The 15,188-nt window shown below is 40.2% G+C and overlaps 1 protein-coding gene across 2 annotated transcripts in view; it reads right to left on the bottom strand.

Moving 5' to 3' along the window:
* Positions 1–1,452: 1,452 nt before the first annotated feature.
* The window catches only part of coro2ba (coronin, actin binding protein, 2Ba), a 48,464-nt gene continuing 34,728 nt past the window's right edge, over positions 1,453–15,188 (bottom strand). For both annotated transcript variants that reach the window (XM_012850848.3, XM_012850849.3), the window contains exons 3-12: positions 13,078–13,194; positions 11,564–11,713; positions 11,320–11,484; positions 10,333–10,449; positions 10,132–10,236; positions 8,896–8,992; positions 8,515–8,627; positions 6,957–7,047; positions 2,806–2,945; positions 1,453–2,571 (exon numbers count right to left, since the gene is read on the bottom strand). In XM_012850848.3, the coding sequence (XP_012706302.2) occupies positions 2,437–2,571; positions 2,806–2,945; positions 6,957–7,047; positions 8,515–8,627; positions 8,896–8,992; positions 10,132–10,236; positions 10,333–10,449; positions 11,320–11,484; positions 11,564–11,713; positions 13,078–13,194 (1,230 nt within the window). In that variant the 3' untranslated portion in view covers positions 1,453–2,436. The remainder of the gene's footprint in view (positions 2,572–2,805; positions 2,946–6,956; positions 7,048–8,514; positions 8,628–8,895; positions 8,993–10,131; positions 10,237–10,332; positions 10,450–11,319; positions 11,485–11,563; positions 11,714–13,077; positions 13,195–15,188) is intronic.

Below are 15,188 nucleotides of genomic sequence, written 5' to 3' on the forward strand. Positions count from 1 at the left end.
TTAATCAGGTCTAAAAAAAATTTCAAGGACATAATAAAACAAGATGGTCTTCACCAGTTTATGAAGTGTACAAACACACTGCAGTTTCTACACTACCGTTTATTTAATAGGAACAGTAGCCATCATCTCCATCTGATAAAAGGACATGTTAACACTTCTATAAAAGAAGGCATTTTAGGACTGTTCTTGTCAGCTTACTGGTGTGTGTGTGTGTGTGTGTGTTAACACAATGCCAATGTCCAGCAACAGCCTCAGAAAAGCAATTGTTGCTGCCCCACAGCTGGAAAAGGCAAAAATAGTTCCTCACAGCATTATGAAAACTGATTATGTCAGACACAAAAAATGGGTCTACATGCTTTTGAATTACAGGGTTTACTTTTCCACACACAACCTTTTGTGTTTTTGGTTCATTTTTAAATGCGGTCAATGTGCAATATTTTGGGTGTCAACACAACCTTTTAGAACCCGGTGACAACAAAATAATTTTTATGTTCGGTTTGTAAGATCCTATGACTAAACTCCTCACAAAGACAACTCCCTGTTTTGTGTACAGTTTGTTGAACACTTAAAATTTAATGTCAAATTGAAAGAAAATCTGTAAATTATTCTCTTAAATTTTAGATGAATCCCGATCAGAACTCAAGTTTGGGCTCAGAAGGATTAGCTTTTTGCACAAATCTGAGGTATAATGTAATGCCAAGAGAAGGCTTACACTGAATTAATTTGTTAAAAAAAAAAAAATCACGTTCATAGCATTCAACAAGATGAACAAAGCCAAAAATGCCAGTCAGCTACCTTCTCAGAACGTCCTGTCTCCCCTTCTAACCGCTGCCATGTTGCAGCCTCTGAGATACGTGCAAACGATACACATGCACCATATTCTAATGTCTGAGATTCATCCTGGCTGTGATGAGCATGTGGCTCTCGATCCCAAACCTACCTGTTGTACTTTCTTTTCTTTCATCTAGTTGATTCTTCTGTTTTCTTTGCCTTGTTTTGGAGGAAGCAGAAATCAAAGGCGACAAAGGGATGTATGCAATTTAGCCTGGACAGAAAACCCAGCTGTTAAAATAGCGCTAATCAAGTGTAATTTCAGGGCTTTCATAAGCATTAAATAGAGGCACTTAAACTGCAGTGTAGCAAAAGTTTGATGACAGAAGGCGATGGCTTTTGGTCTTTACAGCAAAACTACCACAACTAAAAGCAAACACGTCTCACTTATAGCCTTATAATTAGTTCAAATGTAAAAGTATGGTTATTATTACAGTTTGCTGTCTTAGGGATAGATTATAACCGCATACCTCTGACGACGTCATGTTGTTAAAGTCAAAGAAATGAAACTATTTAGAGTGCTACTCCACAAAAACCTTGCACCAGTTCGGTCACACACATTCAGCATTATCTAGATAGCATCACAGTCATTATTTGTGCCACATTTTACACAAAAAAATATTAAATAAAAATGGGATTAACAAGTGGCCAAGTTGTTAGCTAAAAGGGCTAGATGTGTTAAATAAATAGAAGCAAATATACATCGCCCCCAAATCTTTAAAATTGCTTCTTAAGGAGAAGAATACCTCAAGGATATATGTGAGTTGTTACACACGTCTACAATCTCAGTTCTCTGCTACTTTCATACTCTTTTAATGCAAGAGTTAAAAACCTGCTGCTCTTCTTGGGAAATTACTGAATTTGTGGAGCTTTGAGTCAGTGTTGAAAAGATGTTTTTATAGATAACACCGGCAGGTGAAAGAAAACAGTTACAGGATAAGCAGCTTTTTTTGGAAGTAAAAAAAAAAGAAACCCTACAGGATCCATGTCTGCAAAAGTCTTCTCCACCTGACAGGTGCAAAACTACTTCACCTCTTTTATTCTCGGATGATGCTCTGCGTTGCAAAAAGCAGTTTTTTTTTTTTTTTCGATCAGCCACTTTTGCTTCAACAGATAATGAGAATGCAGGGGTTTCATAGTCAGAAATGCAGCACAGGTCAAGGGGCTTTTTTTGCATCGTTAACAAGGCATTTCCACATGAAGAAAAGGTCAGGGACTGTGACACTAATACTTATGTGCTGGGGTTGAAAATATGCTATATCACTACTGACTGATTAAACAGCTATATTCATAAAAATAAAAAAAAAAACTCCGGGAAATACCAGAAAATGTACTGATTATTTCGCAATCATCAATCACATTTTAAACCGGAAATCCCTGAACTGCCTCTTCCTCAACGTAATGATAATAAATACTACTACAAGAATCCAATAGTTGCATCGGGTAAGACATTATCCAACAGTTTTTATATTGTACTGTATGCAGGGCAGCAAAAATGGGAATTTTTAGTTTTTAATAAACGGGACATGGTGGGGCTCAAAAGCTAGTTGGAGGTCAGAATTGGGCGCAAAGGAAGCATCTTTGCCAGTCCGTGAGGTTTGGAGGTCAAACGTCTTTGGGGCTAACATTTTTCAGGTTGTTGAGCTCCAGCTCCAGCTGGCGTATTCGCACGTCCTTCGTGGTCAGCTCCTCCTTTAGCCGCCGCAGCTCATCCTGCTGCCGAAAGAACATCCGTAGGAGCTATGTAAAAAAAAAAACAACGACAGAAACGTCACCAAAAGACCCAATTGTGTTGAAGTAACATAGAGCAACGTTTTCTCCCTCAACCGAAAGACCACCCAAAATCTCAAGATCCTCCGGCAACCAACATTTTTAGAGCTTTTTTGTTTTTAAGCAGAAAATAAATCCTCTTCACGAAAAGAAAGGTGGTACGGACGTTGTGGCTGATGGATTCATTCATGCAGATCCACGCACCTCATTCTCTGTCCTGGGTGGTACGTTCTCCAGCAGGTCGATCCCATTGACCACCGCACTCTTCTTCTCCTTCACTGGTGCTTTAAAAACTAACTGGTTTGGTCTGTGGTAACCGTCCTTCAGGGACATCAGCACCGGGTCTGTTGGAAACAAAGATCGGGAGGCTTTAATTCGTTACAGATCTACAACGGCAGTCCAATACGTTCTAGTGATTAAATCTCTGCATTGGTTCCCTGTCGAGACTTGCTGATGGGCTGCAGTGTACTTGGACCTAAACACATTTCAGACTAGCTGGCTGGTAATGAGCCCTTCAGGTCATCAGAGACCTTTTCCCTCTGTGTTCCCAGGACCAGAACTAAATAAGACGAGGTAGCATTTAGTTTCTATGTTCCTCATCTGTGGAACAAAACAGTCTGAATACGGGAGATATGCAGAAACAGTTGGAAATTTTAATTGATAACTAAAAACAGTACTGTTTACTGCAGCTTACCATAAAGGCCAAAGATTGAGTTATCATTTCTATCATGTTCTAGCCTTGTATTTGCTTACATTTTTTTTACGATTTTAACATTTTTTTATGAGACTGTCTTGTGCCTTCATAATTTTATCATGCTTTCATTTTATGCTTCATTTGTGTTTTTTTATGTATGATGTATTATTTTTTTTTAAATGGTACTTTGTTTGTGCTGTAAAGCACATGGATTTACCCTGTGTATTAATAGGGGCTATAGAAATAAACTTGCTTTGCCTTTCTAATAGGAAACTCCTTTTCAGCTAGATGTGGCCTCTGTAATGTTTAATGAATCTAGTCAACATAGAAAATCTCATTCATACTGCAAGAGTTTTACGTTTTACTAATGTCTTTTTCTTATCATTTGTTTTAAAGAGCCATTATGAACCATTTTCCTAGTTTATGTTTCACTTTATTTTATTTTATAGCTGATATAACAAAATGTTGTACATGAGTACTGGAAAAAAAGCTTAATCAGCTTTTGGTTTTGGCTGAATAGGCATCGACTTCTGCTGAGACCATCCCTCACGGGGATGATGCTTAGTCAGAGTCAAGAAGAAAGGTTTAACTCTCAGAGACAAAGTAAAAAAGTGACTCTTACAGCTCACACACTGGCATTAACACTGTACACTCGGTGAGTGTACAGTGTTATGGTACAATCAGTTCAGCAAAACACAATGACTGGTCTTACTTTTGGATGTAATTTGGTCCACATACAAATTAGCGTTGGGTGTGTTGTTGATTTAATTTGCAAGAAGCTGCTAAATCTTCACTGAACGCCAGAGAGGAATCAGGCAATTACTGAAGCGTCCTACAGTCACTCAAAACGGCGAGGCAGAAAATGCCTTGTAGATGCATTACCATTACTAGGCAGTTTAGTGATTTTCAGGCGGACATTTTGCTAATGCCTGATAGGTAGGGTGTATAAATGTCTCAGGAACCTCATGCTGGAACCAAGAGGACCTCTGGATGAGTCTTACTGATGGGTTGTATCCAGACTGATTCACTGTGCCATTAGAAGGCCACCAGTAACACCGTGGCAGATGTTGCTGCATGTGGAGTGAAACTGTAACTGGAAGGACTAATAGCAAGTCGCGTCATTTCATGTTCAGCATTATTCTGAGCCAGTTCTGCAATGTGATAAGTAACCGTTATTTATACATTGGAGGAGTGAGAGAAAAGGATCAATTCTCCAAATGTGGACAAACACTGGTCTTCACCAGGTCTGCCATGGGACAGTACTTGAATCATCCATCCACACATGTGTCTACTGTGTCTACTGACTGTCCAATTCATGCTGAGGTTCTCCGGAGGCTAGCCAATTAGCCAAATGATTTCCTGGTTGACCGGGTTCATTTTCATTTATTCATTTATAAAGCGCTTTACAACAGCCAACCAGACAGCCAAAATAAACTTGTAAAAATCATTCAAAAACAGATACAAGAATGCTTTGGAGTATTAAAAGCCTTCATGAATAAGAACATCTGAAGTTTGGATTCAAAAGGGCCCAGGTCAGTGATTAAGCAGAGATCCAATGGGAGCTGGTTCTAGGGTCTGGGTGCCGTACACGAGAGTTCACCACACTGTTTACATTTAGTTCTCAAGACATTCAAAGAGAACAGGGATGATGACCTCAGGGATCTGCCATGCATGCAGAAACTCAATCAATCAGAAATGTAGGTTTGGGCCAGACCATTAAGAGCTTTAAAAACAAACAATTAGAGTTTAAAATATATTCTCAACTGGACAGGCAGCCATTGGAGGGAGACAATAATGGGGTGATATGCTGGAGGTTAAAAGACATGCAGCAGCATTTTGGACCAAATGAAGTCTGTTGAGGGACAACTGAGAGACACTGTAATAAAAAGCACTGCAGTATTCTATTCTTGAGCTGATAAAAGCGTGCCTTCTCAAGAGCAGCACAGTTTAAGTGAGGCTTAACTTTAGCTAAGAAATGAAGGTGGTAAAAGCTTGATTTAACTACTAAATCAACTTGTTTGTTGAATTTAAAATCCTTGTCTAAAATACCCCCTAGATTTCTAACAGTGTCACAAAATTATATATATATTAAAAAAAAAACTGATGTCAGTGGCGGCATTCTCATCAAACAAAATGTTTGTGGTCTTTTGTTAGCTTAAAAATGGGAAATTTTGGTTTAGCTACAATTTTACTGCAGATATATCATGAAAAAGGGAGTGTTGAATGTGACCTGGTTTTAAAGACAGGTAAATCTGAAGCTCATCTGCATAACAGTGGAAAGACAAGTGATGCCAAGTTATAGGCCTTTCGAGTGGCAGCAGATAGAGGGGAAAAAGGAGGAGGGGGACTGAGAACGGAACAATGTGGCACCCCACGTGACAGAGGAGCACTGAAGGAAGATACGTTATTAATCATAACTGTGAAAGACCCATCTGCCAGATGGGATGTAAACCATTTAAGCGCTAAGCCAGTAATACCAGAATAATTAACAGCATCAAAGGCTGCCGCGAGGTCCTGCAGCACTGGGACAACAGGACACCTGCCTGAAATAGCAATTTCATCTTATATTTTTAGTAAGGCCAGACTTAAAATTTTAAAAATACATAATTATGTTTTAAAATGGTTGTATTTGGGTAAAATATTTTTTTCTAAAACTTTGGATAGCCAAGGCAAGTGAGAAAAACTTGAAGCCTCACAAGGAGTCCGCCTCTCCTGCTTCTCCACCTGCGATGCTGACGCCTATGGGTGACCACTCAGAGGACGGAGCAGAAACGAGGGTACCAACATTCGGTGAGGCAGCGGAGGTGTCTCTGAATGGCTTTGTAAATTGTGAATCTTTAACCATTCCACTATAAATCTAATATTTAAAAGGGGCTGGCGAACATACACAACTAGTGATGACATATTTCAGCAGTATGCCATACACAAAAGCCACATCTTGCACTGATTTTCAATAGTCTGTATCAACTCAGATTACACCTCCAATCCAGTGCCAATCTACAAGATCTTTACGGTAAGTTAACCATATACTGCTAAATTCATTATCCATTTGACCTGAGCTTGTAATCACTGCAGCAGTGTCTCAATACTTCCAAAACAGCAGTCCTCCACTTTCTCTCAGGGCATAACTTATGTCAGTGTGTGTGTTTAGTGTAGAATTGTTATTTTTTGAGCGAACTGATTTGAGGTGGAGCTTTTGCACATGTTGGAGTCCTGCAAGCATAATTTACCATAGCCATCTAGGAAATGAACCAGTTCCAAGACACTAATTCTGCTCCATAAATGCATACTGTGTTCTGATCAGATGGAGCATAAAGCATAACTGTGATGAAATCAGAGTGAATACTTTGTAAATGTAACTTCTGGTTCAAAGCTTACTTGTCTGATGTAATTTTACAGTGAGGTTTCATGAAACACACATCAGAGCTTGGTTCAGGTTTTAAAATGTTGGAAGTTATACAGTGAGTCCAAGGAAAAACTACAAAACAGAGACAGACTTGGTTTTCAAGAGGTTTTTTAACATTTATCCACAAATAAGCTTCAAATAAAATCCTGTAAACTCTTGTCCTTAGCACTGTTTCATAATTTGCAGAGAGAGTATTTTTTTATTTTATTTTTTGTAATTAGAAGTTGTGAAGCAGGTGTTGAGTGCTTTGTTTACCTCTATCAATCCCACTCAGCCACTCGCTGGCAGACAAGGCAGGTTCAGTCCCAGCTGTCATTGGGTAGATGTCTTCCTGGTATGTATCTGACTGTTAACACACATTTTCACATACTTCATCGTTTGATCCACCTAACCTATTTCCTAAACATTTGATACAGCATATCATCTTTGGATATGTAGATAAAAGGGTTTTTGCAGTTCCACATCAAGTTTTAATGGAGCTCATTTTAAAAAGTTTTTTTTTTCAGTTATAACTTTGCCATTTTTTTTTACTTTTATATACTTATTTTAACATATCTGGTCTGTTATTTCTTTAAGTAAAAGCAAGAAATTTAAGAACGTTAATTAGGTTTCCATTTTGACTGGGCCATTCCAACACATTTCTGCTCTCTGCCACTATTCTGTAATCACTTTCACGAGAAAGGAACTCTGAAACACCAGATGGTCCTCTCTAGACATTTCTTTCTCAATTTTCCATAGATCCTAACTTCACTGAGATGTTAGTTGGTGGCGCAGCGGCTCTCTGTGGGATTTACTGGAGACACAGACAGACAGGTACGCTTGTGAAGCTTTGGCACACACCCCTTTTCTTCAATCCATCCGGCTAATGTTTGCTCGCTTGCAAACAAAATGGACAAATTGCTACTTCTCAGCTCTAAAATCTTGGACTTCCACCGATCTGCCACCCTCTGACACAAAAGCTCCACATTCACCAACGATGCTCCTCTCTTCAGACCCCCCTACTTGGATCTCTGGGGAAGATGTATATAGGCTCTTTCAGCTCTTTCAGGTCTTCAACAAGCTAGGTGTGACCAGATGTCCTCATTTGCCCAGACATGTCCAATTTCCACATTCTGTCCAGGGCAGCATTGGTACCACTGCGCCGCTGTTTACAAGATGACAAACCGGAATTGTATCTTTAACGATGAAACTGCAAAAGAAATTTACTTGATACCATCCTGGTATCACCCTCTGTAAAGCTGGCATGTGTGTTTCCATGTATGGTGAATGTACCATAGATCTGGTAGGTCTCATGGAAAGAGAAAAAGATGAAAAGGCTGTGCGAACTGACTGAGTTTGCCATTACACCTGGGAAAAATGGTTTGGATTCACCAGAAGACGACATCTCCGAAGACCTCTCTGCAGTTTTTCTGGAGCCAACATAGGGATCAGTATATTCTCTGATTAATGCTCCTCTAGCTAGCCAGGCTTGTCAGTTTGGTGGGCTTGCAGTTGTGCCATGCCGTCTCCATTTCCAGATGATGGTTTAAGCAGCACTCTGTCAGATGTTGAGATCTTGGGATGTTGTTTCACAACCTACCCCTGCTTTAAACATGTACACAACTTTATCCCTGACATGTCTGCTGCGTTACTTGGTCCTCATGATGCTGAGCTAATGTTCTCAAACAAACATTTGAGGTTTTCACAGATCCACTGTACTTATTTTGATTTAGATTAAAGTACTCACAGATGAAGTCTGTCTACTAATGGTGTAATTATGTATTATTCTGCAAGGTACTATACATCACATTAGGGGAAAAAACAGAGCACTTACTCTTCTTGGCACAATCATGGAAATGGGTTCGATCAGACCCTTGAGGGTGACTAGTTTGTAGAAGCGGAATACCTCGCAGGCTGCCACATCCAAGCCATGCTTTGGCATCACACCTGCACACGAGAACAGAGGACCATGGCATTACGATTAGTTTGACAACATAAAGCATGGCGAGCCAGAGAGTCAGCAGCAGGATACACAAACCCGTCTGCAATATGAAATCAATGGAAATGTTGATGGAGCCCATTACAATGCTATTCTTGCAGCTCATTTTCATGTGTCCCTGCACTTCTACAATGTTTTAACAATGCTAACAAATAGGATTTTTCTTTCTACTTAGGCAAGAGTAACCATCACTATCTGATCAATCCCCTCACTTACCTAATCCTTTCTGTGGAGCTGGGGAGCGGAACTCCATTAGATACTGCATGTATGGCTTCTCTGTGGTGATTTCAAAGTAACGAATGTTGCCGTCACCCTGTCCAAAAAAAACAAAACAAAAAAACAAGAAAAAAAAGCATATGTTGTATTACAATTTTCTATATTTTAAGTTTTCAAATTTCTTCATTTAGGACATACTTCTAATGTTTAAAAGATAGTGCTAAAGAGGGGAAAAGTATAAATGTGTTTTTTATTTTTTACTTTTTTTCAAATTTACCATTAGGGCAACAAAATGGTAATCTAAAATTTAAAATCAGTTTGAAAATGGTCTGATGTGACTCTCTGTTAAATACAGATACGGATGAAAACAGCTTGCTTAAGCACCTAAATAATAATAGTTCTAACAACAAAAGGTATTAAATAAGGGCCTTGTTAAAGGTTGTCATTGATTTTTCCAGAAGTTTCCCCTTGTCCCTTTTTGAAAAACTGCACACACACAAGACCGCTTCTCAGGGGGATCGCATGAATAAAATCTCCCAAATCCACTCTGGTCTTATTTCTTCCTACTGAGGCCTTCTTATAACTTGTACGCGGCTTACTTCTTGTGACCATCAGTCATGTTCAAATTATGCGGTGAGAGCAACGGAGCTACAAAATCTTGCACATATTTACTTGAACAGATAAAGCTGATGGCATTTCTCAAAATTGCCCCCAAGAAGGGACCAGGCTCATGAAGGTCCATAATTTGCTGAGTTTTGAACAATATTTCTCCATAATGTCACACCCAGAGTTTCCTTTATTTAACTCAGCATTTTAGAATCTTGTTCTTACCACCCTGACTTTTAGCAAATAGAAACAAGCAAAAAAGGTCAGGTTTAAAGTCAGATAGTGGAAGCAATAATGTGTCTTTTATTACAGTTTGTGCAAATACCGGGTCTCAGCTGTGTTCTGTGAATGAATTTACATTCTAATAACTGATTAAAACAGGGATCCTATGACAAAACATAAAGCTCCCGTTCTAATTTTGTAATGCACGCTGCTCCGATGACAGTCAAGTTAAACAAAGGGGATTTCAGGTTTTCGTCTTTAGCAAAACAGGCCAAAAACCACAGCTTGTATGTTTCCTTTTGCATCCGTCTCTCCTTGTGGTTGCAGCAGGCGTTCTTACATAAACTAAAGAAGCAAAGTGGTTTCCTGTTTGTTTTAATCACGTGGCACATATGTAGCGGTTCAGACCTTGCCTGCCAGGTACAGCATGTGTGTGTCAGCATCGTAGAAGGGAAACAACATCCCTGAGAGGCCGTCTATGTCTTCCTCCACAATAGGCATGGACAAATCTTCCTGAACAGACCAACACAGAGAGAGAGAGTTAAACGGCCCGCTTAGTCCTCCCACTGAAATATTATGGATAGGAGGTACAGGAAGGCATTGCCTAACCTGATCCCAGAGAGCAATCTGGCGGGTGTTCCAGCGAGAAACCCCTGTGGTGAGCAGCCGCTTCAGGTTCCCCAGGAAGACCACTCGGTTTACGCGGTGGTTCTTGTAGCTGGCTTGCTGGAGGGAGGGAGGGACACACAATGACAGAGCGACGCTTCAGTATGAGATGCAGCTGTGAAAAAAAACTAAGACTAAAAAAGCTTTAAATCTGACAAAACTGGTTGCAAATGTTATTTGTGCAATCAATTAAAAATCTTCTACTATATCTACTAAACAGTATGATTTATTCCTGCATTAAATACAAGAAAACAAAAATGAGGAGTTTTAATAATTCCTTTTGGCCCCTTTTCCGTCTCTGTTTGCCTTCATTTCATGCCCTCAGATTGATGCTGAAGGCAAGAGGCACATGGGTCTAATCAAAAGCCATTTTTTAACTCTTTTTCTGCCACTAGTAGCTTGTTTTTCAGACTGACGGGAAGGGGGGTTTGAGAGAGCGGGGAAAACATGTGGCAAAGGACCTCAGGCCGGAAATCGAACCCTGGTCAGCCCCGTTGAGGACTAAGGCCTCCGTATATGGACAACAAAAGCCATTTTAAGGCAGCTCAATTTAATAGTACAGTAAAAGAACGGGTCTGTTCAAGGCGACTTCAATTAATGATGTTCAAGAAGGATGGAGCAGATTTCTCGAATGGAATAAAACGTACCGAAAATTAATTTTGAGCGGCAAAGGTGCAATGACAGCTCTGTTTTATAACACACAACTAGACACACAGTCAAACCGTACATGTGTGAATTAGTGGTAACTTCTTTAACTGACTCAAGTGATGTATTTATTTTCTCAGGGCCAGGCAGCAGAGTTAATGTAAATGAAAAACATAGTTCAAAGATAATAAATAATCCTTTAAGAAAAAGACTAAAACAGGACCAGCAGCAAGTACAGTAGCGGTCCTGATAATTAATTCGGTTCGATGGTGATAAAGATGTCACCTGAAGGACTCTCCCGGAGCGCGGCTCAATGACTCGCAGCTTCTTGTCTTTGCAGCTGGTGGCCAGCAGGCTGCCGTCTGTGTTGAAGGACATGCTCAAGATGACATCGGTGTGGCAGTCGATCATTTTCACCGGCTCCCCGGTCTCCAAGTTCCAAATCAGGATCTGACACATCAGACCGAGTTATTGTTCGGGTTGTCCGTGAGAAGTGGGGCATTAATCCGAGACGTGACCGTTTATGTACCTTATAGTCATAGCCAGCACTGAAGAGGATGCCGCTGGTGGTTGGATGCCACTCGACCAGACCCACTCGTCTGCTGTGGCCGTACAGCTCCAGGACCGCCTCCGTCATGTTGCGCCTCAGACCGCCTTCTGGGATCTCCCATACTCGAACCTGCCACGGTTCCAGAACATACAGTCACTGGCCACTTTAGGAGGTAAATCTGGGCATCTAGATGTGGCCGAAACCGCATGCCGGAGTTCAAACCAGTTATCAGCATGAGGAAGAAAGGGGATTTAAGTGACTAAAAAAGACAAGATGAGCTGTGTGCAGTGGTTGTGAGGACAAAAAAAATGCCTTGTTGCTGTTGGGTGTCAGAGGACAATGGACAGGCTGGTTCAAGATGCTAGAAAGGCAACAGAAACTCAAATAACCATTCCTGGGTTATAATTAGGTCTAAAGAACGCAAATACCATGGATTCATCCCAGCCTTTCTAAAAAGCTCTAGTTGGGGGTGATTCGATGTTGTGGGGAACATTTTCTTTGCACACTTTAGTCCCCTTTGTACCCACTGAAAATCATTTAAACATCCCGGCTCACCTCAGCATAGTTGCTCACCCTGTCCGCCCCCTAATGACCACAGTGTACCCATCTTCTGATGGCTGCTCCTACCAAGATAATGTATGTGGTAGAGCTGAGGATTCACATCAGGGATGGACGGGCCGGCAAATCTGCAGTAACTGCGATGCTGTCATGTCAATTTGGACAAAAAATGTCAAAAGGATGTTTTTTTTTTTTTTGCTCCTTGTTAAATCTAGGCCATGCTGTTCTGAAGTCGAAAGGATGTAGTAACAAGATGAACCAAATAAAGTGGCCGATGAGAGTAAATGAAACACAAAAACATCCACATGCACTTTGGTCTCTGCTATTTTCAGGTGACTGTAGCCCTTCTGTCAGAAGTCATGTCTCACTGTTCAAAACCTGCAGTGCAACTGTGACCTCAAACCGAATCAAAATCATACGGCTGGAGATCCTTCTGATTAAAATGGCACAAGCTATCATTGTAGCCCTGTGCTTTAGGATTAGACCGGATTACCAAAAGGGCTGGAGGCTCTGCCGTGGATCAGATGAGATTTATGATTCAACAAGTGAAAGTACCACACCGAACACAGAGTGACCGCGGCTTTGCTGAGCTTAGGAATGAAGAGTAACATGAGGATGCACGGGGAAAATAACGGGTTTTTTATGGTTGTAATGTATAAAGAAAGTTAAAGATTGCCTCCCTTTTTAATCAGGGTCGAAATTTTGTTTGCATTGCTAATCTTTTTGCTTGATCAAAAGTCAGATCTGTCTTTTGCCGTTTTAAACTACAACTCTGGGAAGCAAAGATCCAAACACAAGCTTGTTTTGAGCACTTTTTCTTTTTTTTTTTACTCCTACATGGCCCGACCCTGTCACCGGCTGCATTCAACAAATGATATCACCGATAAAAGGAAAATCATAAATTCAATTTTAGATGATAGATGTGGGTCACTAACCGAGGTGTCCTCGGAGCAGGAAGCTATGATGTTTTCAAAAAAGGGATTCCATTTGATATCCAGCACGTTGCCCTGATGGCCGCACACCTTCGGGTAATGAGAGTCCAGGCGGCCAGCCTGAAAAAAAGCAAACAAAAAACCAACAGCAGATGCTGATGAGTTAATATTCACTCTCTCTGTTCTAAAACCAACAGCATGTGGGGGAAATAAATCAGAAGTATGAGCCAATATCAAAGTCTTTCAGGTTCCCTGTAATAAATGTTCATAAAAATCGAGTTCAGCTAAAAAAAAAAAAAAAAGGATAGAAGTCAGAGTAGAGAAGTAAACAAGACAATTTATAAGCAGGGATTTAAAAAAACTGTGTTATAATATTAACAAAAATCCTTTCACTGATGAAAACACATAAAACAGCACATAATGAAAATTAAATGACTCAGAGATATTGCTCAATACGCCTTGAACACAAAGCAGACCTTGTTGTTAAGTGGGACAGAGGCACTTTATTGTTATTGCAATGACCTGGTAAGTCCACAGAGGGGCACTGGCTCATAGCACCCAATGACAGGCACCTTTCAGAAACCATCATGTTGTTATGAACGTTTCATATCACTTCCGTCCACTGACCTGCTTTTTATTTCCCCAGGGATTTGTGTTGGAGCTGCATGCTGTGATACGTCTGTGAAATGCAGCATGTTTGCATGCATGCGATGACCTCACAGAGCCCTGCAGGTCACCGCTGTTGTTCTAACGCTACGCTTAATGTTACGCTGAGTGATAACAAAGACAGGCGGTTCAGGAGATACAGAAAAGGTTTTAAAATGTGTTTTGCCATGATACTCAAACATGTAAACAGTTTGCAACAAGAGGAAGGATCTTTGTTAAAAAAAAAAAAAATCTGTGCATCAAAATATGAGGAAAAGACAAAAACAATAAAATCAAAAAGCTGGAGGTTGTAGAATTTATTTTACCTAAGAAAGACCAATGATTATAAACATGACAGTAGTACTCGTTGTACAGGAAAATTGTTAAAAGGTACCTCTCACGATCTGGACCTGTCTACGGTCTCCATCTAATCACGCTCATGTCGTACACCTGTCTTCTGTACCGTATGAGCTCTCCACAGAGAACCAGACACTGCCAGATTATTGAAAGATTTTGTCTGTAGATGTCCAGCACTCCTTCTATTCTTGGTTGCCTTATTATGACCTTTTGCCTTGCCCTTGCTGGTCTTCAACCAACCTCCTGATCTCGGCACCGTGACCAATGAGCCTTGCCTAGTGCCCAGATTGGTCTGCACTACCCTGATTACCTGGATCCCGATCAAGCCTCTGTCATTCTGCCTGGCGCTGACCCAGTGTGCATTGGGCCAGCTGGAATTGAACATTAAAGATGGAGCACTTCCTCCAAAATCTTAAACCTCACCTCAAATCAACAAACTTGGGTAAAATTGGGTTTTCCAAGGGGCCAAAAATCCCCAGCAAAATCTCAAAAATGGCTTGAGAATAATAAGGACGGCTAGACGGCGGTTTCTGGAATGAATTTCCAAAAACCTCAATTTCAATTAATCTGAAAATTTGTAGATATCTTTTAGAAGCTGGATCTGTGACAGGAAACCAACCAGTAAAAAAACAAACAAAAAAAAACTCTATGTTGCAAAAAATGGGGTCAAAAATCCAACCAGTATTACACCAAAAGGCTCATTGAATGCTACAGAAAGCTTGGGGCAGATACGGCTTTCTAAGGAACGTTTGTCCAAGTATTAGTGGGGTGTATATTTATAGCTATTTGACCCTCTTTGTTTAATGTGAACCCTGTGTGGAATGGAGAAAATCCTCAATAAACTGAAACTTGGATCCTATTCTGTTTTTTTTTTATTATTATTATTTTGTTGTTTGTTTTATGATCAGTTCCTCCTGGAAAACAAACAATTAATGTAAAACATTAGAAACAATCATTATTCATATCATAATTGGTATATTTAATAATTTGGCGTTTACTGTAAATAAAAGATTCTGGTGACACATTTACGTTTTCTTCAAATGTTTAATGAGAGACAGGCTTTATCCACAGCCTTGAAACATTGTTAGTATGGGACCTAACGGAAAATCTAT

The sequence above is a fragment of the Fundulus heteroclitus genome, chromosome 4 (genome assembly GCF_011125445.2).
Source record: "Fundulus heteroclitus isolate FHET01 chromosome 4, MU-UCD_Fhet_4.1, whole genome shotgun sequence".
Taxonomy (NCBI): domain Eukaryota; kingdom Metazoa; phylum Chordata; class Actinopteri; order Cyprinodontiformes; family Fundulidae; genus Fundulus; species Fundulus heteroclitus.